This window comes from Notothenia rossii (genome assembly GCF_949606895.1).
Source record: "Notothenia rossii genome assembly, chromosome: 2".
Classification (NCBI taxonomy): domain Eukaryota; kingdom Metazoa; phylum Chordata; class Actinopteri; order Perciformes; family Nototheniidae; genus Notothenia; species Notothenia rossii.
This window is the reverse complement of record NC_136904.1, coordinates 21,684,844-21,711,851: the sequence shown is the minus strand read 5'-3', so window position 1 is coordinate 21,711,851 and position 27,008 is coordinate 21,684,844. Positions and strand designations below refer to the sequence as shown.

General features: G+C 39.4%; 1 protein-coding gene across 7 annotated transcripts; it reads left to right on the top strand.

Moving 5' to 3' along the window:
• On the top strand, positions 1 to 25,291 carry LOC307029310 (LIM domain only protein 7-like). Of its 7 annotated transcripts, none has more exons than XM_079665166.1 (31): positions 2 to 138; positions 293 to 389; positions 4,359 to 4,429; positions 4,634 to 4,703; positions 6,665 to 6,771; positions 7,250 to 7,280; positions 9,554 to 9,667; positions 9,756 to 9,906; positions 10,510 to 10,663; positions 13,530 to 13,589; positions 14,270 to 14,438; positions 14,760 to 14,905; positions 15,168 to 15,303; positions 15,394 to 16,020; positions 17,040 to 17,384; positions 17,797 to 17,911; positions 18,595 to 18,756; positions 18,900 to 19,066; positions 19,187 to 19,250; positions 19,349 to 19,408; positions 20,536 to 20,561; positions 20,675 to 20,782; positions 20,868 to 20,957; positions 21,399 to 21,586; positions 21,828 to 21,872; positions 22,204 to 22,256; positions 22,336 to 22,513; positions 22,640 to 22,825; positions 22,918 to 23,026; positions 24,302 to 24,404; positions 24,660 to 25,291. In XM_079665166.1, exons 2-31 carry the CDS (start codon positions 321 to 323, stop codon positions 24,680 to 24,682), a joined length of 3,927 nt encoding a protein of 1,308 aa, XP_079521292.1. In that variant the 5' UTR covers positions 2 to 138; positions 293 to 320; the 3' UTR covers positions 24,683 to 25,291. The 7 variants fall into 7 exon arrangements, with proteins under 7 accessions (XP_079521291.1, XP_079521292.1, XP_079521290.1 ...); XM_079665164.1 differs by having other exon boundaries at positions 15,120 to 15,303; XM_079665165.1 differs by lacking the exon at positions 21,828 to 21,872 and having other exon boundaries at positions 1 to 138; positions 15,120 to 15,303.
• The last annotated feature ends 1,717 nt before the right edge of the window (positions 25,292 to 27,008 follow it).

Below are 27,008 nucleotides of genomic sequence, written 5' to 3'. Positions count from 1 at the left end.
GCGGATACCTTCCTGTCCCCTTCAACCAATAAGCGGAACTTGTCAGTGATGCAAAGTGTTTGCCAGAAGTGTTGGCTGATAAACTGGCTGTCAATTAGCGGGGAACTTTCACCGGTGAGCAGCTACACGCAGCACAAGGTAACTAAATGAGCAGTTTTTGTGGGCAAATCCAATTGAATGCAGTTTCCTCATGTTTGTTGACATTAATTAAAACCTAGTTGATACGCTCGGTGGTGGTTCATGGTGTGGTCGCTCCTTAATTAATGAGTTTAACTAAATGTGACCTATTTAGCCTTTTTCAGTTGTTGAGAAGATAAACGATGGAGTGGCGCCAGCAGACCAGTGTCAGCTGTGCAGACGCCTTCAACGAGGCTCAACGCTGGATTCAGGTAGGCTACATGCTTCACTTTCATCTGTGTTTTCATTTTGTATGTTTGCTAATTTACTTATCCCTGTGCAAACAACCATGCAAAGTTGTCCTGTCAGCAGTTAAACCCAACAAGACAGGACATGTTTTACAAATTTCAGTGGCAGACGTTTCCACCTAAACAGATTTGTTTGTATCATAAGTAGCCTACAGTACTTAAACTCTCAAAAACACTTGATGTATGTACTCCTGTTTAAAACTGCATTTACAAACATATCTTTGAGTTCAAATGCAAAATAGGAGATACCTTGATAAGACTCAGGTAAGAGTTTGCCTCCTGACATAGAAAGCTCTATGAGACAATCTTCTAAAAATGTATTTGACTAGTCAAACCAATTTTTATCTGTGCAACCACCCTTGAGTCCTCCAGTCACTAGAGGACTCATAGAGCCTCAGGAAAATGCATATGGAAGGCATGCAAATAATTAGATTTTTTATTTTAAAGAAAAGCAATACACTGAGGTTTGTTATTCAGTGTGTCCACTGATATGTGGAGAAGGCAGGTTTCTTCATGCACACATTTTGAAGGATGTGGTTTGTATAGCAATGAATTTACTTTCTTGCTATATGTTGCTCATGTCCAAACATTGTTGAAGTTGTTATTTCTTAAATCATAAACAATACATTCAACTTGTCAGCTGCGGGCACTCAATGGTGTGTGTGTGTGTGTGTGTGTGTGTGTGTGTGTGTGTGTGTGTGTGTGTGTGTGTGTGTGTGTGTGTGTGTGTGTGTGTGTGTGTGTGTGTGTGTGTGTGTGTGTGTGTGTGTGTGTGTGTGTGTGTGTGTGTGTGTGTGTGTGTGTGTGTGTGTGTGTGTGTGTGTGTGTGTGTGTGTGTGTGTGTGTGTGTGTGTGTGTGTGTGTGTGTGTGTGTGTGTGTGTGTGTGTGTGTGTGTGTGTGTGTGTGTGTGTGTGTGTGTGTGTGTGTGTGTGTGTGTGTGTGTGTGTGTGTGTGTGTGTGTGTGTGTGTGTGTGTGTGTGTGTGTGTGTGTGTGTGTGTGTGTGTGTGTGTGTGTGTGTGTGTGTGGGCAGTGGCAATCTTCCTTTAAATTACCTCCGACTTCAACATTGAAAATATTTATAGCAAACTATTTGCTAAATTAAATGCTTTGTCTTTAAAAAATATCCTAATAGTGAAAATGTTCTGTAATAATAGGAGCCCTACTGTAGGGCCCATCCTCAAATGTATTTTTTATCAGATCAAAAGTCCAATATCCAAATATTCAGTATACTTTCTTGTAAGACACTGACGAACGTCTATAGACGTCATGTCAGAACTACTGTAGATAACATTGATTCAGTACTGAAGCCTGTATTTCAATCTCGGTATAGAGTGTTTGATTTTAGAATTCCCTTTTTCAAAAGATGAATCTTCAATTCACACCAAAAAAACTAAAACAATTCAATCTGTGGATTCACAGGGACAGTTGTTTATTGGAATGACCAATTGAAAGTGTTTGTGCTGTAGAACTGACCAAAGCCTGACCACATTATTGTGTTTTATGGTGTTAACCTGGGACTGCATTGTCTGTTTCCTCAGAGAATCCTGCGCTCCGTGACCGATACCCAGTTCTACTGGAAATGAATTGTTATTGTGGAGTCCTGGGGGGACTAATTAGTGAGAAGAATAACCTTTTGGGGCCCTCTGTTAGTTATGTAGCCGAACCTTAATAGCCCCATTTGTATGTCCTCATTACAAAGCTCCCTAGGCCTTGTGCCTGCTTCTGCCATGTAAAATCATTTAGGTTTTGTTGTTTTTGTTTTGATCAAAAAACATATTTGATGTTTTTTCTGTAGAAATGCTTGTCCACATACATTATTTTAATAGCTGTTTTGCTCTGTAGATATTTTGACTTGTTTGCTGGATGAATATTCAGCTGAATCTTAACAGTATCTCACTTAATTTACTTATTTTTTCTTTTTCAGAAACTGGGAAATGCCTGCGCTTTGCACTTAATAATTCCTTTCAACCAGGACCTTGTTCTCTTCAATTCAACCGAAGTTGTTTTGATTTTTTCAAAACAAGCCACTAAACAATGCATTTAAGCAGGAGTTCATAAAAGACAAACTTTTTCAATTAAAGTACTTATACATTTCAATACTGCTTTATACTATGCGTACACCTTGTGTTAATACTAATGCAGTTTTGTGAAGCTAAAGGGACATTTACATTGGGGCAAAAAAGTATTTAGTCAGCCACCAATTGTGCAAGTTCTCCCACTTAAAAAGATGAGAGAGGCCTGTCATTTTCATCCTAGGTATAACTCAACTATGAGAGACAAAATGAGAAGAGAAAAATCCAGAAAATCACATTGTCTGATTTTTAAAGAATTTATTTGCAAATGATGGTGGAAAATAAGTATTTGGTCAATAACAAAAGTTCATCTTAATACTTTGTTATATACCCTTTGTTGGCAATGACAGAGGTCAAATGTTTTCTGTAAGTCTTCACAAGGTTTTCACACACTGTTGCTGGTATTTTGGCCCATTCCTCCATGTAGATCTCCTCTAGAGCAGTGATGTTTTGGGGCTGTCGCTGGGCAACACAGACTTTCAACTCCCTCCAAAGATTTTCTATGGGGTTGAGATCTGGAGACTGGCTAGGCCACTCCAGGACCTTGAAATGCTTCTTACGAAGCCACTCCTTCGTTGCCCGGGCGGTGTGTTTGGGATCATTGAAAATCACTGAAAGACCCAGCCACGTTTCATCTTCAATGCCCTTGATGATGGAAGGAGTTTGTCACTCAAAATCTCACAATACATGGCCCCATTCATTCTTTCCTTTACACGGATCAGTTGTCCTGGTCCCTTTGCAGACAAACAGCCCCAAAGCATGATGTTTCCACCCCCATGTTTCACAGTAGGTATGGTGTTCTTTGGATGCAACTCAGCATTCTTTCTCCTCCAAACACGTCTAGTTGAGTTTTTACCAAAAAGTTCTATTTTGGTTTCATCTGACCATATGACATTCTCCCAATCCTCTTCTGGATCATCTAAATGCTCTCTAGTAAACTTCAGACGGGCCTGGACATGTACTGGCTTAAGCAGGGGCACACGTCTGGCACCGCAGGATTTGAGTCCCTGGCGGCGTAGTGTGTTACTGATGGTAGCCTTTGTTACTTTGGTCCCAGCTCTCTGCAGGTCATTGACTAGGTCCCCCCGTGTGGTTCTGGGATTTTTGCTCACCGTTCTTGTGATCATTTTGACCCCACAGGGTGAGATCTTGCGTGGAGCCCCAGATCGAGGGAGATTATCAGTGGTCTTGTATGTCTTCCATTTTCTAATAATTGCTCCCACAGTTGATTTCTTCACACCAAGCTGCTTACCTATTGCAGATTCAGTCTTCCCAGCCTGGTGCAGGTCTACAATTTTGTTTCTGGTGTCCTTTGACAGCTCTTTGGTCTTGGCCATAGTGGAGTTTGGAGTGTGACTGTTTGAGGTTGTGGACAGGTGTCTTTTATACTGATAACGAGTTCAAACAGGTGCCATTAATACAGTTAACAAGTGGAGGACAGAGGAGGCTCTTAAAGAAGAAGTTACAGGTCTGTGAAAGCTAGAAATCTTGTTTGTTTGTAGGTGACCAAATACTTATTTTACAGAGGAATTTACCAATTAATTAATAAAAAATCCTACAATGTGATTTCCTGGATTCTTTCCCCCCATTCTGTCTCTCATAGTTGAAGTGTACCTAGGATGAAAATTACAGGCCTCATCTTTTTAAGTGGGAGAACTTGCACAATTGGTGGCTGACTTTTTTGCCCCACTGTACATACAAAAACAATTGTTGCACAAACCACTATTGTGCTTTAGTAGAAAATGTGTTCATTTGAATGGTGTTTCTCATTTGGTTTGCATTAACAGACCATATACTCTAATATTAATACAAGTTAAAGATGAAAGTTAATGCATTTTACTCATGCTGATGTTTTTTAGGAAGTCACTGGAAAATTGTTTGGTTGCAATGACTTCCGTGCTGCCTTAGAGAACGGAGTCCTGCTTTGCGAGTGAGTAATGATGCACAAAACTTTTACAATGTCATATTTACATTTTTTTAGGATACAATTTGAGTTTCATATTCATAAAAATGTTCTCTGTAGCTTATTTTGTGCAATGGGACCCAGGTGATACAATTACATCCCAATTATCTTCCAGATAAAGTTAAGTATATGTGAGCTCTTCCTGTTTTTAATTTGAGTTTTTCCTCGCAGCTTGATTAACCGGTTGAAACCCGGCATCATTAAGAGAGTAAACAGGCTTTCTACTCCCATTGCTGGTCTGGTGAGTATTACATCTGACAGTTATGACCATGTCTCTGTGTGTGCATGCATGGGTGTAATTTCCACAGGGGACAGGGGGGGACATGTTGTCCCCCCCACTTTTCAAAATCCAGTTACTGTCCCCCACACTTTTCAAATGTGTTTTTTTTTTTTACGCAAGTAAAAGTAGTCATGGAGGAGTGTGTGTGTGGCAGGAGCGCATTTTGTGTGAGAGAGAAAGAGAGAGACAGAGAGAGTTACGGGGGTTGTTGTTAGCATCTGGTGCTAGCTCGGAGCTAACGGAGATTAGAAGCAGTTTCAACAATAAGGAGAGGGAGAGTCCTCTCCTGTCGGACTGAGAGGCTGAGGTAACATCAGCTCAGGGAGGTAAAGGACTCGCTGAGTGATTATATTGTAAACTTTAGTCTAAGTTATCTCAGTGGGTCTCAAACGGTTTGGTGTAAACAAATATGTCCATCTATTTAATATAGTTGTTCAAAATAAGTAAAACAACTATTCCAATGTCAGTAAAGAATTAAAAACACAGTTTGGAAGGGGAGTGATTAGTAAAATATGCATAAATAAAAAGAAAGAATGCAGACAATGTAAGATAAAGATAGGAGAGAGGAGTATATCAATGATTTCTTATTGGTTGTGAGAATATTTTTAATGGTTTTTGGAGTATTGAAATATATACAGTTCTGTTTCATATGAGTGTTCTGAGAGCTGTATCCATAAATCTCTTAATTTGTGCACCAGATTGATGCATTTAACTTCAATTTAAAAAAAAAAAAGACTTACCGGGGGTGCATGCCCCCAGACCCCTCTATAGGATGTGAGGTAATCACAAATAAAACAGGTTCATGGATAGATAAGTTTGCACACTCATTATATACACTACACATTTTTCTTGGATTAGTTAACACCATAGTCCCTAATATATATGTGTAGAAAGGCAGGAAATGGAATTAAATCGAGAACAATGTTTCATTGCAGAGGACCCCCTGTTTTGTCTCCCCCCCGCTTCTCAAACCAAATGTACACCCTTGTATGCGTGTAAAGGTAGCCTGGTGGTGTGGTGCATACAGCCTTTACTGTGAAAAGAAGACGACACCTTAGCCAGGAAGTTTTGACGCATTGTGGTTTCCTGTTTAATGCAGCGAGAGACACAGATGCCACATTGTGACTGATCCTGAAACAGCATATGTAAAGTTTGTGTTGTTATTCAAGCATAAATAAAAATGCAGATTTTTATTTAGGCTTCAGGCTGTTTGCAAAGACTTAGTATAATTGCCTAAACTGCCCAAAGCAAGGGCAGAAAAAGATCAATTGCAACCTCCCATCAGGGGCCAATAAACAGACAGAGCCTGGTGGAGGTGATACGCACAGAGAGCAGGGAGTCTGCAGTTACTTTACTTTGACAATCTAAAGGACAATACTGGGGATTTTGAATGTCTTAGACCAGGAACCATACTTCAAATATATTTTTCACTACAGCAAGTAGCAATTTAAATATGTACCTATTATACTGCTTGCCGAACTTTGAACCCCGTAATTGAGATTTGTAATTTAGTAATTGTGTCATTGTCAGAGTACGTCCACAGCCACTTTCTGTATGTCACTATGATTTAATTTTGAAAATGATTAAGAGGAAATGTTACGATAAATGTAGGCTCTCTAAATAAGATGAGGAGGCTTAGTCAGATCACATTTTGGCAGATTGGCAGCCTCTAGTGGCAAGTGTACAAACTGCAATTCCAAATTATATTTTACTGTTATCAATTATTGATAACACTAATAATCTAGCGCTACTGGTAATGCATTTTAGAACAGGTGTTGTTTTGAACTCTTAATTATTTATTCTTTTAGTTATCAAAACCAATCTTGTAATGTTGCTGGTGTTAGCTTTAAACAAGCTTACCCAAACAGCCTCTTTTTCTCTTCATGCTCTCATTTGGCTGTCTCTCTGCTGTTAATCTCCAGGATAATGTGAATGTCTTCCTGAAAGCCTGTGGGAAACTTGGACTGAATGTGTCTCAACTGTTTCATCCCGGAGACCTGCAGGACCTGTCCTCTCGTGCAACACTCAGGTACATTGAGTTCCATGTCATGAGTACAACTGCTTAAGCTACAGGTGCTCATGACAGCACAGAGAAGCACACCTTCTACTTCTAAAGGTCAACTCACATGCAAATATTACCGTGTTGTCTTGATCTAATGTTTTCTGTACAGGCAGTGTTGGGCACATTTAACACTGTGGTATTATTACTGCAATAACTGTGCTGAAATAAGGGTTTATAGTTTGTCTCACAGCTGCTTTGAATGTCTAAAGGTACAAGCTTTGCCTGATGACAAGCTGCTGCTTTATTCCAGCTGATAGCGTGTATAAATTCTGATAAGTAGCCGATTAGTAGAGCATTGCAAATGAGAAGGCTTGCAATGTCATTGTAATTTTTCCCCCCCAACAGCTCTCTAGAGTATCTTGTTTCGAGAACAAGTGACACAACTGTATCTGCTATCATACCAGTAATTGCAGGATCATCATGCATTTTTTTCTATTCATTTTAGGCGGGATGAAACCAATAGAAGACTCAAAAATGTGAGTTTGACCAGGATTACTTTTATTCCTCCGTTTAAATGTTTTTAATATTATTTATCATTCATGTATCCCTCTCTTGACCAATGAGTTTAAAAACCTTAAAAGCAACTCTGTCTTGTTCCATTTTAATTGACCCCTTACATTACTACTGAATATAACTGCATGGGAGATAGTCAGCAGTTCGAATCCATTTTTCCACACAGTTACAGTAGCACCATCCAACACCCATGCAGCATGAAGACTCAGATTAATGATGATCATGGGAACTGTTTTACTGATAGTTTGGGGCTGATCACACAAATCTGGCAATAAACCCCCAGAAAGGCTGTGCCAAAGTGTAGATGTATTCTTTATCTCCGTCTTAATTTGTACAAGTCTCTGTGAACTGCAACAATAGTGAGTTTTGTTTTGTGTGTGTGTGTGAAGAACATGTGAGTACTGTATGTTCATGCTTGTGTGCATTGCTGGTATTTGACATGTTTCAAAACTTAGGAAGTTGTTTGGTTATGTGGGAAGCCTCATTTAAATCGCACAATAGCTGACAATTTGGACCCAGTAATGAGGCTGTTTGTCAGAGCACTCTTTCTCCAAAATAGTTGTAGCATTTTTCTTTGAATGAACTAATTAAGGTCAATTTGCGTCCATTGAAGTCTGCCCTTTTCATGCAGATCTCCAACCACATACGCATAAATAATTTAAGAGTTATTCGTACAGTACATTTTAAAGTTGCAAAACAGAGCTGTTCCTCACTGTTTTCCCAGGGAGCTGTGATGCAATGTGGAATAATGAGGACATGTGCTGCTGCACTCTAAACATTCAAATTAAGTGACAACTGCTTTCTTTCTTCGTAGGGATGGTTTATAAACATGTTTATCTTAACGGTGAAGATGTATTACTCTTAATCTCATTATCATGTTGTAGGAAAGTGTATGTAAATGCCATAATGCTCAACATTGTTGAGCGTTAGAGCAAACTAACAGGATATAATGAGAGATTTAATGGTTCATAAATAATGTAAGACAAATAGAATCATACGCAGCACATGGCACCATTAGATAAGATTAGTATATGTTGACTTGTTGTTTGCAGTGTAATATTTTCCTTGGCATTGGGTAGGTGGCAAGCTATTAAATAATAATGATTGGGTCCTGTCCATGTGTTTCATACTTGTTTACACTCAGGTTTTACAGATGAGGATAAACTGAAGCCAATGTTTGCTCCAATGATTTAAACAGGCTAAGATGGCCAACAGAATAAATATTGGATAAACTGCATATTACAGTTTGTTTCTGTACATAATGTGTGCTTAAATCCTCAACACTTTATTGCGACTTGACAACAATAGCTGGAACTGAAAGATTATGTTTGTATATCTGTGCCACTGCAGACACGAATAAAGAAATCTAATATCACTTTTCCATCTAATGAGCATTGTGCTATGAAATATTTATAAAATTATTCAAATCTCTCAAGTCCCCGGATTTATTCAATCTGCTGACTGCTATATGATGACTTTGTTGCGATACAGATAGAGAAATTCTGTCGCATAGTGTTGTGGATAATCCCTTTGCAGCACTAGCTGCTGCTCTGCCGGGGAGAAAGGCTGTCCGTCAAACAAAATATCTCTAGCCTCAAGGCAAATGACAAAATGTGTCTAAAACCCTTTGCTTTCTGAAACAAGAATAATAATAAAACACATTTTGCCAGGCCAGTACTCAATGCCTTTTCTAATTGGGTCAGGTAGGAATTCAACAGCATCTTGTTTCAAGAATAAGGTTTTTTAATTTCTCTTGAAGGCAACATGCCTGATCAGTATTTCCTTTGGCTAACGGGGGCACTTTTTGGTGCATACATTTAGGACAAAAACACATTGATTGTACTTTTGGCAGATTAAATTGACAATTTAACAGTATATTTAGCAATGGATGAAACAAGGCCCTTGAAATGGCATTGCTGATCAGTTGGTCCACCACTTTGGTCCAGAAATATCAAAAACTCTATTTGATGGATTGACATGATATTTGGAACAGACAATTTAAAACACTAGTGCCGTTTTTTGTTTGTTGGCCTAAATGCTTATTGGTCAAAAAATGTAAATTTCCATATATGTAAAAACCAAAACGTCATGTTGGGTCTTAGCCACTACTGGGTTGAACAAGTCAGGACGAAACCCTTCACGTTCCTTCTTTACATGTTGAAGAAGATGACTAGGTTTGGTCGCTGGTGGGTCTTTATCCACCCTTTCACATTTCTTTAATTTCTGTCTTTCTCAGGTTCTCGTCACAATCTACTGGTTGGGTCGCAAGGCTCACCAGGACTCCTTCTACAGCGGTCCTCAGCTCAACGTCAAGGCTTTTGAAGGGCTGCTAGGATTAGCCTTGTCCAAGGTGAGCTGCTCATCTAAACTTTAAACACTGTTCTAGTGCCTTATCTATATTTGTTATTATCAACATTAACCCTGCCTTCTAAACCCAGGCTCTAGACGAGGGCAGTCATACGTTTGTGAAGGAGAGCTGGCACCTGGAGAGGGAGGAGATTCGACGCATGGGACCGCACTATAAGACTCAGATTTCTTTGGACAGCCTTGATTCTCTGGATTCTCGAGTCCTCCACCAAAACAATGAAGGTATGTTTACCAATGATTTCTCGATCAAACAATTTGCTGTAATCACTTGGCAATAAAACACTGCAGTCTTTTTGCTTCAAACTTTATTTTGATGGAGTTTTTTGTTCTACTGGCTCTTTTTCTTTGTGTAAGCTTACCCTGCTAATCAAACGGCTGCTGCAACTTTGGCTAGAGGGAAAGACATCAACTTATTTTCATCCACTAAAATGATCTACCTTCTACTGTCAGTCTACAAATGGACATGCCAGAACAGAAATATATCTATCAAGAAATACAAATATTCCCAAATGTACTTGGATCAACCACATTCTGATCTTCTTACTCAATATCTCATTCGTGTCATGCGCTCTCCTTAGACGCTCTGTATGCACGTCGGTGATAGATTGTTGCAAGTTCCACACTGTGGTGATAGAAGTGTTTGTGAAGGGGGGGGTCAACATATTTATGCTGTGCTCAGACTCAGTCACCCACTAAAGGTTCTTCTGTTATGTTCTGATATCCAAACTCACTCTTTTGGCTCAGTGAGTTTTCTTCTTAGATGATTTGAGCTTGAGTTCTCAGTTCTCCAGGCTTTGAACTTTATCTGTTTCCACTTGTTTCAAGGTTGGGGAAGTGACGCGGAAGCTGAGCAGGTGTTCACGATGGAGACCACACAGCCCTCCACCCAGCAAAACAAAGGTTATATCCCACATCCACTCCTACGGAGAAAACAAGGACGGGAGGAGAGTGGAAGGGGCTGCGCAGGGCCAATTTCCAGGTACTGCACATGTGTCTGCTTCTATACAGAGAGACTTCATTTAGTGCCACTAACTCACTAATCCAGCTGCAATTATATATTTGTTAACATTCTCTTCTTCATTAGATCTTTAAATGTGTGATTGGTTTTAACACTTATTATGTCCCTCCTTTACTTGTAATTTCCACTTGAACATATGGTTTAACTTCCAATTCAACAGCAAGAAATTACTGAGGAAACTGTTGGCTTTATAATCTCTCAAAATATGCTGTGATAAGATAACTTTCTTCAACACTATCATTGCATCATGATATGGATTGTTCTTGGTTTAAACTCATTTTGGAACAAAAATGTCAAGGTTGTCAAATCGGTTAGGGATTAATCTGCTCTAAAACTGTTTGGTGTTTCTTGTGTTTTTTTTCTTTGCACTAAGCCCTAAAGCACAACCAACACGTATTCATGAACATCTCTAGAAAAAGTCACATTTCACAAAACATACACAAGGTGATCATTATTTTCATTGTATTTAAAGCTTGTATTAATACTTCTTTCCTGATAAAAACTACTCTGTCAAAAACTTAATTTTTTTCTTTTACAACTTCCCAGCTTATTGTTTACGTTTTCAAAGTAAAACAAATTGGGCTAGTTACTGACATTTTGACTCTTGGGAATATGTTTCAGCTTGTGAATGTTGTCAGTGCCTATAGTTTTATTTTATTTTTTTAAACTGACAGTCTTCAGAAATTCCGAAATACAGTAGACAACAATATATGACCAAGCAGGACAAAGCATTTCCCGTGTCCTGCTTGGCTCAGTAATTACTTTATCACACTACCTACCCTCCAACGCTTGAAAATGGAAAAGTATTGCGTTACTCTAACCTTATCCTCAAAAGACTAAGTTTGCCTCAATACAATAATCTTCAACTAAGCTTCTGCTATTACTACTTGTGCGCTGCTTGGAGATTCTCTGATACTTGGTGTTACTATTTTATCCAAAGTGATCATAAACATAGATGTGGGTGTAACACTCTTTGCTGCAGCATTGAAGAAGACCTTCTCTCTCCTCAACCCCACCTCACTACATGTCCTCCAATAAGCGCCATTGATGAAGAGCTTTTCTTGAGCACTCTGTATGAGGAAGACTCCGAGGACGATTATGCTGACGCAGATCCTGTCCTGGACGATTTGTATTTCCGGCGAGTGCAGCAGACCCTTCATCAGACATCTAACAACCCCAACTATGACCGCTACTTACCCAAAATCTGGACTCCAGAAGAGGAGACTCGTGTGCGAACAATCTTCCTGGGCTCCCAGAGAAGACCATGGTATCGTAAAATGCCAGGCTTAAGGTCTGTTGGCTGGTTTTACTGCTCTGTGATGCAGGGCTGTTCTCAGTGTTAAAGCTTTTGAAGGTTCACATTTGATTTACTAATACAAGGCAACGCTGAACCTGCAGTTTTCCGTTGCCGTTGGCTTTTATATTTACGAAATGTGATGCTTTACTTAAAAAGAAAGTATTAATGGAACCTTTTCTTTTTTAAATAATCTAAAAAAGGTTAATGCCATTGCTCATATATGACTTATTGTACTTCCTTCAGGGAAATCTAACTTAAAACCTTTTCTATAGTGCCAGAATAACCTGCTGTGTGACTTAATGGCATGTGGTGCAATGTTGATTATTGTATTCAGCTATAAGGTTTGATAGCAGTTACTTAATCCAGCTTAACTATACCAGCAAACTAGGTTTTAGTTTGCCGTTGGAATAGCTAGCACTACTATGCGAGGAAAAACAAAAATGACATAAGCTAAAGCTGCAAAATCAAACGCCTTGCAAATATATATCCAATTTCTTCCTCTGAGAAAACTTTCTTTTTTAAGTTTGCTGTAATGTGTTTATATAAGATGTGGTAATAATCTCATTCATGTTCTATTCCCTTTCTCTGACTAGCTGTAACGCTTTGGGTTCTTTGAGGAAGTGACTTCATTTCCTGGCTTGTGGCATCTGTCACTGTACAAAACGTCTCTGCCAACTCTCAAGCCTCAACCTCCGGGATACTCTCTGCCAGGCCTGAACATTCATCCTGAAGATCCACAGCTAATGTGCACACACATTCTGCACAACCTATTGACTTTGAGCACTAACACACTATTCTACTTGTTCTCTCGGCATGTACCGAAGTGCACCTGTTACTCTTACATTTGCAAATCTTTAATCCATCAGCACACTACTTAATTTCCATATGCAAATGTAGCCCTGTTTATCAAAGATTGTACCAGGGAAAATTAAATGTGTGCTTTGAATTTGAACTGATTGTTTTCCTAACTGCTGAACTGTGTATAGCATGGCATTTACTTTGGCACCTTATTCCTGGTGCTGACAATGTGAGGACGTTTTAACAGCATCATGCTGAGTGACTCATTAGTGCATAATTGTGAAACACATGACTCATGTGTTGTCATACTTTGATAGCCATAACAGAATCATGTCATTCAAAACAACTTTTGTGCCAGCGCTAATGTTTTCCAGTTTACTTACAGTGTGAATATGGCTGTGGAACAGATACAAAAGTAGGTCAATAAACTGACTAAAATATTTTTGCATTAAACTCACTTTTTCTGCCAAGATGTTCTGTGTTTAGAAGGTTTGTATTACGTTTCTGGCATTAAAGCCATATGTGTTGTATCTGTCATGAAACATTTGCTTTTTTTGTCTTCAAGTACACTTCTCATGCCTTCTCTCTACTGTATATATGTGTATTTTAGGTTTAGTATGGCCCGCCTGGCCTTCATCGTACTATGTTGTTGTGTTGCCTTTTGTCACACCAGGTGTATTGGATGCAAAATGCCCTTCATCAGTCTTCATGTGTGTTTCTTTGGTTCTGTAGAGCATATCAAATCCAGGTCAGACCTGAGAGACCAGTTCAGGTCAACCCTGGCTGGATTTGGTGAGTCCTAAAGCTTTGGGCAAAGGTGTCTGAGACTGCTCCCAACATGCTTTGATGCTGCTTCATCTAGTTGATTTTTAGTTTCTCTTCAAAAGAATATTGTGCCCTAAAACATTTAGCCTTTTTCATGAAGATGAATCACAAGAAATACCTCATCATTAATTTTCTGGGCCCAGACGTGACATTTATGACAAACTAGAGGACTGTGTAATTGCATTCTTGGTTACTTTCATAAAAGGATGTCACAGTTCTGATATTACCTGCTAAATACTGCTTTAAGCTATTTCAGTGTCACATCTGACATTTCCTTGTGCCTACAGCAGTGGTTGTACTTGTTACAAGTCATGGCTACACAGACAGCAACATCTGCTGCGTTGTTTGACTTGCATTTCTTCGCTGGCACTTGGCTAAGGATTCTGTTGTGTGGATGCAGAATGTGTCGTGTTGCAGCTGTTAATACTGTGGCGTGCAGTATATTCTGTTTTATGTGTAAGCTGACATTAAGCACATGCATAGACTAGTTGTCAATGTAGAATGGCATGTTTGTTTGAACTGCTTTGCATTACTGCTATTCATCATGCTTGTTCTGCTCCATGGCATTGCTGAAGTGTTTGATTAATGCCATCTTTGTTTGCTCTGTATATCTTTTATTTATTTTCCTTTTTGTCTTTCATAACCAGGAGCAAATCACTCAGTGACATCCCAATGGTTTACCCTGTGCGTAAGCTTCCTCGTGAGCACACCATCTATGATGAAGACCTGGACACGAACAAGGCCAACGAGTGGAATCAAGAAGACAAACGGAGGTGCAGTGTTGCTGCCAAGGACACTGAAGCACAGTGGCAAGATGTAAGACAAGAAAACCTGTTCACAAAACAATCTCACGGACACATCCATTTAGAAGCTGTTTGAACTTTCAATCTCAACTTTTAAATTGAAATATAAAAAAAAAGTCCTTTTTAAAGTTATCTTAAAGTTTGAACATTTCAATAAATCTATTGCAAATACAAATACTGAGGATTACAATACTATATCTGAATATGGTAATGCCCAAAAAATTCATCTTTTTAAATTTCAGATCAACCGTTCCAAAGTCAAAAATAAACATTAGATCTTAACAAAAAGATGTTAGGGGTGTACAGGGTAATCGTGCTGTGCCTTTTGTTTCAGGACTTTTCAAAGTGGAAGAATCGTCGCACGAGCACAAAGTCTGACCGCAGGAAGTCTCTAGACAGAGAGCATGTCATTACTCAAATGGCCAATGGGGCTGGGATTACATTTGAGAAGAACGAAGCACAAGGTGGACTGCTAAAGAGGTTGGTCCTGCTAAAAAATGTAATGATAAATATTCAGTTTACACTTAAACCCTGTGGTTACCAAGGATTTATTTAAAGTGTGTATTAAAAGTTGCTGACCTCCCTTGATCAACTTTCTGTATGCCACAGTGAACTCTTGTAATATGACCCCCCCCCTCCCCCCCCTCTTTCTTTATTACATGGGCTCCTCTTTCCTTACATTTCAATTCCCCAGCGACCAGCAGTCCCCTCACAGGCATTTCCCTGCTCCTCGTCCTTACAGCACCTCTCCCCATTCAAAATCCTTGAGCTCTGATCTCCGGCCACATACTCGGGCTCTGCTGGCCCGCAGTTACGCCACAGAGACACCTTTCAGCCCCAAGGATCCACTTAGCTCCCAGAACTCATCCCACACTCAGGTACGTTTACAGATGTGTCATGCTTTGACTCCTTCATATTAAATGTTTTCTTGAAAGTGACATGGCAAAAATATATATTTTTATCCTCAGGGATCTTCTGTTGGAGCCATGCCTGCCTCTGATGCAAACATCCTGGGAGAGGAGACTCACTTTGCCTCCTTGGCTTCACACGGAGCAGAAGTCACCACTCCTTCTCTGGACGGCCCTTTCAGCTTCCAGGCACAAGTCAAAGTACAGGAAAGCCCAGCTCCTGTTCAGCCCACTTCTGAAGAGGCCCAGTCAGTAAATGTTTTAAAAAACCAAATCTCCACTCTGGTCACAACCATACAGCCAAAGGTGACCACGAAGTCAACGAAAACCAGGGAACCTACAGAATCCATGTCGAGTCACAAGGAGCCATTATGTGGTAATCCAAAAGTTCCTGGTTTTTGCACTGATCTGGTGGGAGTTGATGGTCTGGAGGACTTGTCCCACAAAAACCACAAGTCCCAGGAAGAGAGCCAGAAGATGTCCTGGGAACCAGCTGTGGAACATGGCAGTGGCCAGCAGGCTGCGGCTGGCTACAACTTTATGTCCAAAACTGGGTCCTGGTCCGGCTCTGCCAGCCTCCCTCGTGGTTACCGGAGGTCCGAGGGCTCGTCTCGTCTCTCCTCTGCAATCACAGCCAGGCCCTTTGGGACCAAGCCCAGGGTGTCCTCTCTGTCGAGACTGTTCAACGTGAGTTAATTTCTATCGATGGTATTGAACGGTTGTTGTTTTTTTTTTCCTACAGTGTTTAGTCCAAATGTTTGTAAGAGAATTCGGTGGAAAAAAAAAATCTTTCATTTGAAAAATACATAATTGGAATTTGTGCATCTGTTGGAAAATGTTAGGTAGCTTATAAATGCAGATTTGCACACTAACAAGTATTTACATCAGTGTAAGAGTAAACTACAGCTCCCTTTGTCTTGATAACAAAAACGCTTAACGTGGTGCAGCGGTGGTTTTTAGACAACAATAGAACTTTATGTTGGAGTTCTCATAGTGAATAATACATCGTTTTTAAAAATATCACCACTACATTACTGCTTTTTTCCTGAAAAATAAATGGATTAGAGATAATTTATTGGCATAAAGGTAGGTGTACATAAAACATTAGCCAGCTCTAACCATTGATTTTTACCTACCACTCTTCCCCACCTTTGCCTTCAGATAAACCTGTAATACTGTCTAGGAACAGATGTAAACGGTACATGGGTACCACAGGCTCCACTCTGCATTCTCTGTGTGAAATTTTACATTTTTGTGTTAACGCTTTTTAAGGATAACGACCTGCCACCTGCTCATTACATTTGAAAGTTTAGACGGTTATATTTCTGTCTTAATGGAAGGCTGCTGCTCAGGAGGCTGCAAAGGAACATGTGTAAGGCAATGTTCCTTTGCAGCTCAAGCTAGTTCATGTAATGAGAGCATCTACTCTGTGCTTGTGTGGGTGTTTGGGGGCATGTATGTGTGTACTATAAGTGAGTGAGCTTGTGTTACCTTTTGTTTTCTTTGGATCGCCCTGCTCATTAATAATAGAAATACTGCTGTACCATTGTGAACAGCATCAACTCGCTACAGGATTACACTTTTTTTAAAGTATTTTTTGTTGGCATTCAGTACAGACAGTTTTAAATTAGCACAGTCGCATACCAATGCTGCAATTAAATGTGTTTGTACTACTGTGTCACATCCTGTCTTTGTTAAATCTCCAGGTAGACAACAACCAGGGTCTGCTGATGGATAGTGAGAAAGAGGAATCTCTTTCTCCCACCAACAAATCTTCTCTTAAACGACAGACTGCTACCACCCATTTGAAGGTTCAGCATGTTACAGTCAGACAAAAGAAAACTAACCAGGCGCAGCAGAGTGGTCCAGAGCAGGTGGAGGAGGAGGTGAAAAGTGCCACTCTCTCCAGTCAGAGCTCCTTCCACACCATTGGATACCACCATCAACAGAACACACAAACCCAGCTAGTACCACAGCCTCATTCAAGCCTGCAGACCCAAAACAACACAGGCTCCACTCTCCAATCTAGTGCAAGCATTGACCTCCCAAAGGTGTGTTGACTTGATGTATATTGATGCAATTCGGTTGAACTTGAAATGTTTTGTTACAGGATTTATTTTTATTTAAAATGGAGATCATCAATTCAATTTTATTCAGGGATGGTGCCTGTCTATGAATAGATAAAGGAAATGAACTCGGGTGAATGGTTAGAAAATATGTTTTTAAGGCACTTTTATTGGTTGTGATTTAATAATTGACACATTTTAATATTGTATTATAAAATTAAAGACTTTTAGCCAGTAAATGTATTTCATTGTTACTATTTCACCATATCGTACATAATAAACTGGTGTGGATCTCTTGATATATCTGTGTAGCAGGATTCTGAAGGATCTAGTTTCCGCCAGGAAGCAAAGGACATTGGATCACAGGGTGTCCCCTTTACGTGTGTCTGTGTTTCAGGTGGATCACAGTGACATGAGAGTTAGCCTGACTCTCAAACCCAACAGTAGACCAGACTTTGGTTTCCAGACGCATTGGGACTCTAGAGGGGCGAGAGTCAAATTCATTCAGCCTGGTAAGACTTGTGCTATATTTATGTATTAATTGCTGAAATATTGTCTCACTATGGCTAGGTTGATCGTGTTGAGAGTCTTTGCTTTGAATGGTAGGCTATTGAGAAACAAGACATTTTAGTGATGGGCTGGCAGTGCTACATTGTGCTCTAAATGTTTATCTTTTTGTTCTAACATCATGCACTTACAAATAGGACAGGAATTTAAGACACTGACAGGTCTCAGCACACACAGAGGAATGAAAAACTGTCACTAAACATAAAAAGGATCTGACTGAGACCATTTGTTTTACATTAAACAAAGCAAGTTATCATGTGCCTGGGAAAAGAGAAGTCTCTTTTTATTATTGAAGCATGAACAGTGAAATTGGGTGTTAATGTTTATTTTGTGTTCATCTACTTAACATGGATAAAACCAGGGAAAACTACAAAGTGTGATTTATGTTTTTAAGACCAAAACATAAATATTTAATAGGAAGATAGTATGGTGTCAACTTGCTCTACTGTATGTCGTTTTGGTTTACTGGCCTACTTTTCAATTTGAAATGGCAACCTTGTCCTCAATACCGCAGCTCAGTCTGTGCGGAACAAATCATTTCTGAAGCTGGTACATTTTTTAAAAATGTTTTATGTTTCGCCATCCTCATCTTTCTTCATTTCCCTGACGCCTGTCCCTCCCTCCTCAGGCAGTCCGTCTGAGCAGTGCCAGCTGTGTGTGGACGATGAAATTGTGGCTGTTAATGGAGTTGCGGTGGCACACTTGAACTATAACCAGTGGAAGGATAAAATGACATCTTCCCTGCAAAACGGCCGTCTGACCATGGACATAAGGCGCTACGGCAACAAGGGTGAGATGACGACCCAAAAAAAGATGGTTGTACCTTAACCACCTTTTTAATTATTTGTGATAATGTAACCTCTACTGTAACTCCCAAACAGTGGGCACAAACGCAGTGAGGTGTTAGGTTTGATGGCTGGCTGTTTTCATTAGATTGGAGCACCAGTGAGGAGAGTCATCACAAGCAGCCAGGCCGCAGCAGGATGATCCTCAATCTGACTTCTGCAGGGTCCTCTCTGATAGGTTGCCCTGATCGCCATGCCATCAGTGGTACCTCTTCAGAAACCCCAGTCAGGAAATTCAATGGGCAGGCAGACGATGTGAGCAATGCTTAACCAGTGAATCACTTCAAATCAAAAATGGATGCACAAAGCTTTTGATAGCGTCACCTAATAAGAGGTGTTCATAGGGTCAATTTTGGTGTTCTTTCACCATGCCAGGTTTTACAAAGTAAAGTCATTCACGGAGAGCCTGCTGACAGCCACAAGACATCAGGAAGTAAAGGTAAAACATTACAAACGTGTACTTTTTATTAAAAGAAAACTCCTTAAATACTGTTTTTACTGAATTGCTCACTATATCTGTCCTTCTCCTTCATGTAGATTATAATATTATTAGTAGGACAAATCAGAAAAGGAGGGAAGAGTTTTTCAAACGGAAAGGTAAAATTCTTATTTGACTTGTGTGTCGCAGCTTTGGCAGCTGGTGCTTGGCTTGGTTAATTATCGGGTATGTAACGAATGCAAATCAGTTGAATAAGTAAAAAAAAAAAAACTATTATTATTATTATCAGTAATTACTGTAGGTACTTAACAGTATTCTTACTATTGTAATTGTAGTATTATTAATTAAAGTTCAGTATTATTTCTCCATCAATCTATTGATAGTTATATGACCTGGGGATGAAATGATGCTTCTATTGGCTTTACATGGTAACTGCAGAGTTGACAGCACTGACTATATACCACTCCTCATGTGATATAGCCACATGTGCTGCTTTTACTGCTCATTGTATGTACATTAATAATGCTTTTGCGATTGTTAATGACTCTGATGTGTTTCCTACTACAATGGCTTCTCTCTTCAGGCTCTGCAGGAGTCAGCTCCTTGGTTTACTTGTGTGGTAAATGTTTGCATTGTGTGCAGTGTCTGTCTTAACTCTACTCTAAGCATCATGCTGTGGAGCATCAGCAAGAGCTGAACAAAGCACATGTGTGTTGTCCTGTGAATACCTTTTTGATTTACTGTAGCATGCCTTGCTCCTTAATGAATTGATTCTGTACTGCCTTTTTTTTTTTGCATTTTCTTTAGGCTGGGGATCTGTTGGCAGACTTGCTAATCCTTGGTCAGGAATTGTCGCAATTTTTAGGTCCACAGAATGAATCTAAACTACTCTCTTTGTGAATCATATGTCATTTCATAGTTATGACCAATGAGTGACACAAACTTATAATTTTATACATTTTGTCCAACATTATTTGTTCAACAGTGAATATAGTTTTTTTAGCAACTCAGGAATCAAGCAGGGCAGTACACTTAAATATTGTTTACTATGTGGCTGGCTAACTTCCAGAAACTGTAAGTTCCATGTTAATAATGTTTCAAGCTAAAGATGTACCCAAAGTGTTTGTGCCGCTAAAGAGGCAAAACACGATTTTTATATAAACCATAGTGCTTGCATGGATTTCAAGTCTTCTAATGTTTCCCCTGCCTTTGTGTGATGTGTGTATCCTAAACGACATTACACATGACTTGATCTTTCTGCTGACCTGTTTTTTATCTCTCGCAGGAGGGTCAGAATCTGCAATATCTGATGTAAGTTACCACAGCGCTTGATCAAAGGATGCTTGTATGTGTGTTCAAACAGAAGTTATGCATATGCGTTGAAAGATCATGTTTGAGCCTGCAGTCTGTTTGTGCATCACCAGCTCCAGGTGCCATCCCTCAGCCCCTCCTCATCCAGCTGGTCGTGGGACCGCGAGGGGGATCGGAGGCGTCAGGAGAAGTGGCAGGAAGAGCAGGAGCTCCTCCTACAGGTGAACACTATCCTCCCAACAAACAAGTCAGCAAGACACACTGATTGTTAGTCTTTATGAAAGGTCTGGCTGCTTGTTTTTTTAGGAGCAATACAGGCGGGATCAGGAGAGGCTTGAGTCAGAGTGGCAGAGGGCACAGCAAGATGCAAAGGGGGAGGTTCGCTGGAAGCCAGGGGTAAGGTTGATTGGTCCTCTGAGCTTTTATCAAACAGCACAACATATAGTTATAGTGATCGAAAAACATATTATATCAAACGTTCATCTAAAGGAAACAAAATAAAAATGTTACCCTTGAATTTGCATAAAGGCTGTTTCCCTTGACAGTAATATCTACAAAACCTATTCTTTACTTGTAGAATGTTTTTTAATCAAGATCCTAACACTGTGATCATGTAAGAGTCATATAAGTATTTTATACCTGCAGCTGTGACGCATCTGTAATTACCGTGCTAAATCTCACCTTTACTGCTAATAAGATGCACAGTTTCTTGCTTTCGCTGTTTTTTCAAATTGTTGTCGGAAGCACTCTGATTCAGTTGAGAGTCCCTGTAAATTCGCAGTGGTTTTTCTATCGAATGGAAATAATTTTCTTGTCTCTTTATTCATGCATTAACAGCAAAAAATGTTTGAGATGACCAATAGTGGTGAGAGCACTGCCAGCACCCAACTCCATGTGAATGGATTTACAAACAAAAACATACAAGCAGAGAAGAGCTCTGACCGAGATGAGCTGAAAGATGAAGGGACCACACCTCAAAGTAATGCACAAGGAGAGCAGCATGACAAGATCTATGGGCCCGCCTGGTAAATCAGCTTTTCTCCCCTCTTCAACAATGTTGTTAGCTCTTATCCATCCTTGCTGGGTGTAACAGTATTACATACATGTGGAATCACAATGCTTACTTTGCATGAAATGTTTGAGGGATTTAATTCATACTTGCATAAATAACATGCATTTTTTTCTGTCTTGTCATGATCTTTTCTACTTTGCTGACCTGGTGTGCTTCTTCCTGTTTCTGCTGGGTCTTTCCATGCTTCACCTCAGGCCTGAGGACTCATGTGGTTTTGTTAAGCTGTCCCCTGCACACAGGTCAGAACAAGACTGGCTCAACATGACTTTGCACTGGTTACCTTATATTTCTCAATGTAAAGCTTTTGCATAAAATATCCTATTGTATTATGTCTGCAAGCATAGCATGATTGTTTCCTTCCAAAATAATTCATAAAACCCAAGATGATTGGCTATTTTTGTGTATTATAGGTGGGCATTATTAACTAACTTTCCCTCTTGTAAAAAAGTAACCCACCCTTTTAAGCAAACATCTGCATGCAACCAAATTGGTGCAAGCCCTTTTTTCCAAAGTAAATCAAATATTGACATGGTAGTAATATCTGTGTGATACGTTTTTTCATTCCCATAGGGCAAAATCCTTCTCTACCCCGGCATTAGCTAGCACCCAAAAACAGACAAGAGGTCAGTATACCTTCTGTTGTAATATTCCCCCTCGGTTCATGTGTCGTACTGGTCTAAATAAACCCTCAAACTTTGATAGGTCCAGGTGATGAGAGGAAAGGAAAAGGACAGTCTGCGTCTAACGCTGAGAAAGAAAGGCAGCTGATTTTGCAGGAAATGAAGAAAAGGACTCTTCTTCTGACTGACAACAGTTGGATTCGGCAGCGCACCAGCAGCTTTTACAAAGAGCCTATCTATGTCGGGGTTCCCATGAAGAGGTGAGTGTATTTGGACCTAGTCGGACGCTACTTCCCCTTTTTTGTTTCACAAAACTTGGTAATGGCCTTTCCCCTCTGTTATTTCATGTTCCCTCTTATTTCTGACATGTGACATCTTCTCTGCAGGTATGAGTCTCTGGACGACCTGGATACACTCCGTCAGTCCCGCCCCTCGGTCGCAACCTTTAGTTACCCTCGTCCACAGTCAGCGGCTGCAGGTTACTGTGTCCCCAGCAGGAACTCCTCCTCTCGCTACAGCACTGGATCAATACTAACCCAGAAAAGTACATTTGATTCGTCCCATCACCCCAGGTATTTAGTTCATAGACGTAAAGAGTATGTCTCTTCTGTTGCATTGTGTTATTATACTTTTTTGCCTCACACTGTAACATGTGCTGCCCCAGGAAGGTCAGTGGCAGGAGGACTTGCTGTGTGTGTGAGCGTGTCCTGGGTAGTGGGGCAGCCATTGTCATAGAGACCCTTAGTCTCTGCTTCCACCTCGCCTGTTTCAAGGTGAGGGGTCATGACCGGGTCATGGTGCGGTTACAGTAGCTCCAGTCCCAATTAACAATATTATAATGCCAGACTTAAAGCCTTATGATCTCCTTCCAACCGTTTTGGTATTTGAATGCACAAAGTGAAAATGTGTATGAGTGAAAAAGCAAGAAATCTTAAAAACATCAAATATCACAGAATATTAAAAATAATTTATTAAGAGCTAAAGTGGAAACTGCTGAAAACTAAATATGAACATGATGAAAATAAACAAGTCAATCAAGATGTATTTATAGAGCTTGTTTTAAAATGGCACGTCCATAGCAAAATGCTTTACAGAGAAAAGTCAAATACAGTTGATTTAGAAATAAAATAAATAGAAAAATTACATATGGACATTCAGGATAATAAATTATACCAATTAGCGATTATTTCATCCCATTTTCCACATGGCGATCTTAGTTACTCTCATTCATCTTTCAATCAATTGAAGTCAGGAGCAACCTAAAATGTATTCTTGAAATGTATGCTACATTTGGATGGAAACTATACTAAGACCTACATAATTCAAAAATTATTCTACACTGTTTTACTCATGTCAGATATGTGACATGACACCCTTTTTCTGTGCTTATTGTAGTAAAATGTAATTGGACTGAAGACTAATGTGACCGCACCTTTGGCGAGGTCAACAGGAGTATCTCATAACTGTAGTTATGTAGTTACAGAATAACCCTTAGGCGCCTGCTAGCAGAAGCATTTCAACGCTTCTATCTTTGCTGCCTAGTTTTTTTTTTCTTTGTCTTCATAAGGTTATCTGGCCTCGTGGTCATGTATGGTGTTGTAGTCCTGTGTGCTATTTCTCTCTGTCTCTAGTTTTCTTCATGTGATTGGTTTATTTGAAGAGTTCAGCCCGCTGTCCCGCTTTGCTTTTAGATGCTTATTGTGAAATCTCACCTGCAGAGAACTCGCATATGTAGACAGCCTGTATAGCCATTAGCATGTAGACGTTAAAGTTTACTTCTTTTTTTTTTTCTTTTTTTTTAACTCTGCCCCATATAAGTTACAGAAACACACAGCACTTAGTGTGTATATATATATATATATATATATATGTGTGTATATATATATTTTTTTTGTGTGTTTAATGCAGAACAACATCTTCCATGCTTTGGTGGCAGAGAATCTGGTGAAATGATTTGGTCACAGAAAGCCCACGTCACAGCTCTGACTGATGAACTTTAGGAAGTCCTTTTTTTGGTTTATCTTCTCACCACTTTGTCCTTTTCCCAGTGTGTGGGCTGCCACCGACATCTCGGAGGAAGTGAAACTGGAGTCCAGGTTCGAATCCGAAACAGGAAGCCGCACTGTGAGCCGTGCTATTTCCAACTCAAGTGTGAGTATTTGGCTTTTCTTAAACAATAAGTCTGATTCTCTCTGAAACATTTCACACCTCAGTGTCTGTACCTCATGTCACTAGCTTTCCCACAACAGCTTTGTTCTTTCTTCCTCCATAAAATAGTTTTTTTTATTGCCAATTTCATAGCAGTAATCACCCACTTCAACCAAATGTTCTTTGACTGTGCTGAATAATTCTCCAGGAAACGTACATTTAATTAACTGTTATTAATAATGCATATTCATATTTTAGCCGCCGGTCCCCCCTCCATGTGACCAAGACGGCATACTCCAGATCAGAGATTAAGCGTCACAATCACTGGGAACTTCTGTTTCATGAAACTGTAAAACAGAGGAATCATCGTCCACACAGCTGAGACATGATGCTTCTCCCACATTAATGACCGGTAAAACTGTAACTCTATCCTGTGATACAAAATCATGACAGCCTGTGGATCCACATGTAAAGTAGACTCTTATGGCTGTTTTTTTAATCACATGTGGTTTAATAATGTACTTGGTGCACATGATTTGTTAATTTGCCGAGTTGTTTCCAAGATTATGTCAATTTAATATATGAAATAAAGTAATAATGGGAATTATAAGTTTGATTTAGGCCTTTATTTTATCGTTGGTGTTGCTTTTCGTCATCCTTGTGGGATATATTTGTCCAATAGTGCATTAAAGATAACAGATCTTCCTTGGTAATATAACCTTTGTACTGAGGCACATTTTAACTTGTAGCTTACTGATGCCCTTTCTGTTCTATTGTAAACTCACCAAGTGCAATTTGGGATAATTAAGTTGTTTATACAATATGTATTTCTCAAGTAAAAATGGGAATGTAACTGATATGTCTTTCTAAATAAAGTGCACTAAATATTACGGTATTTGTTATTCCTTTCTCTACCAGAGGGTGGCATCATTGGTCTCCATAGTCAAAAAGAATGTGAATCTCATAATGTGCTTACACATTAACTTTATATATGCCCAGTTATGTGAACTGTAACACATGGTTTGAATGTTTAAGATCTGTAATCTACAATATTTTGATGTTTAATGATAGCAACATTTAAGACATTGATACTATACAGTTAACTACAGAAACTTGCCACTATCACTAATATATTTTCTAGTTAAAATGATGGCATCTAGTAATGGGAATCCAATAATTAACAGCAGCTACAGTACAAGGATGCAGCACATTTTTATATGAGGTGAATAAACAATTATTTAAATATCTGAAAGTACCCTGCAGCCATGCCTCTCATCTCTGGTCGTTAAATGTCAACAATGTTCTGCTTGCTCTGGTTTTGTGTATGACCTTTTGTTCATCTTCTAATCTGTTTAATGCAACATTTCATTTCTTTGATTCACTAGCATTTCATTTGTGATGAATGTATAAACACAATTTAGAAATAAAATTTGACTGTGTGCCCGTTTGCTTTTATGCAGTAAGGTTTGTGGGTTAGGAGCTGCAAAGTAACCCTTTTTAGTCAGTTTATCAGGTAGGTTTAAAAGAAACCTTGGTATTTATTCTGTTATCTGTGCCACCCACCAAATCCTCAAACGTTTTGCTTCAAATACATGAATATTTGTTGTGATTACATACTGTATATACTTTTAAGAAGATGTATCTTTCTATATCCGACTCTGGTGATATTAGTGGTGTTCGGTTAAACACAGATAAGGACATATCTGTGTGTTACTGTATTTCTTGACAGTCCAACTGCTTTCCATTTTTGGCAATACATACTAATGGAAACCAGAATCTGTATTTATAAACAGCTGAGACAGTGCACTTCTTAAAGTATAAAGGACCTATTTTGCCTTTCGGAATATCTGTAAAACATTTTTGAAACACTTTCATACTGCAGCGAGTAGCATTTGTCCATTAACTTAAACCAAAACCTTTAAAAACTTGTTTGTGCTTTTTTATGCCATTGTGTTGCAACAAGCAGGATGTTTTGTGTAATTTGGGTGAACTGACTTTTTTTACAGGAAATTGGTTAAGCAAAAGAACGTTGTCGGTCCTCAGGCCTTTTAATGGAGAAGTGACTTAAAGCATTTAGTTTGGGATGAGTCAGTGGTTTTGTTTTCACTGTGGTAAACAAAAAGTCATAGTGAGATGTGGATATTTATGAGTTTGAGATCACCAAGGCACATTGCAGTAATGTGACATATGTGAGTGATCAGTACTGGAGCAGCATAAAGCAGTATTTCTTCCTCAAGAGGAAGTTGTTTGGCAATGGAAATCACACATTTGCAACAGCAGCACATACCTCACTGACACTCTCCTGTCACAGTTGTCTTTATTTCAACTTTAAATTCAGATATGAGATGTGTGTGGGTGATGAAAGGCAGCAGCCAAAAAATATTATATTTGTATCTATATTGTCTTGGCAGCAACATGGTTCTTGGAGTTCTCTTTGCACCAGAGACACTCAAACTGAGACGTTAAACATCGGTCATCAAGCATGTTTGTCCTGATGGAGGGAAAATGTTTTTCATGGTTAACTCTGACCTTGGTCTTTTTGAAGGGGAGAGATCAGTTCCCTAAAGGCAGTCACAGAGACCTCTTTTAGCGCTGACATGCTCCATC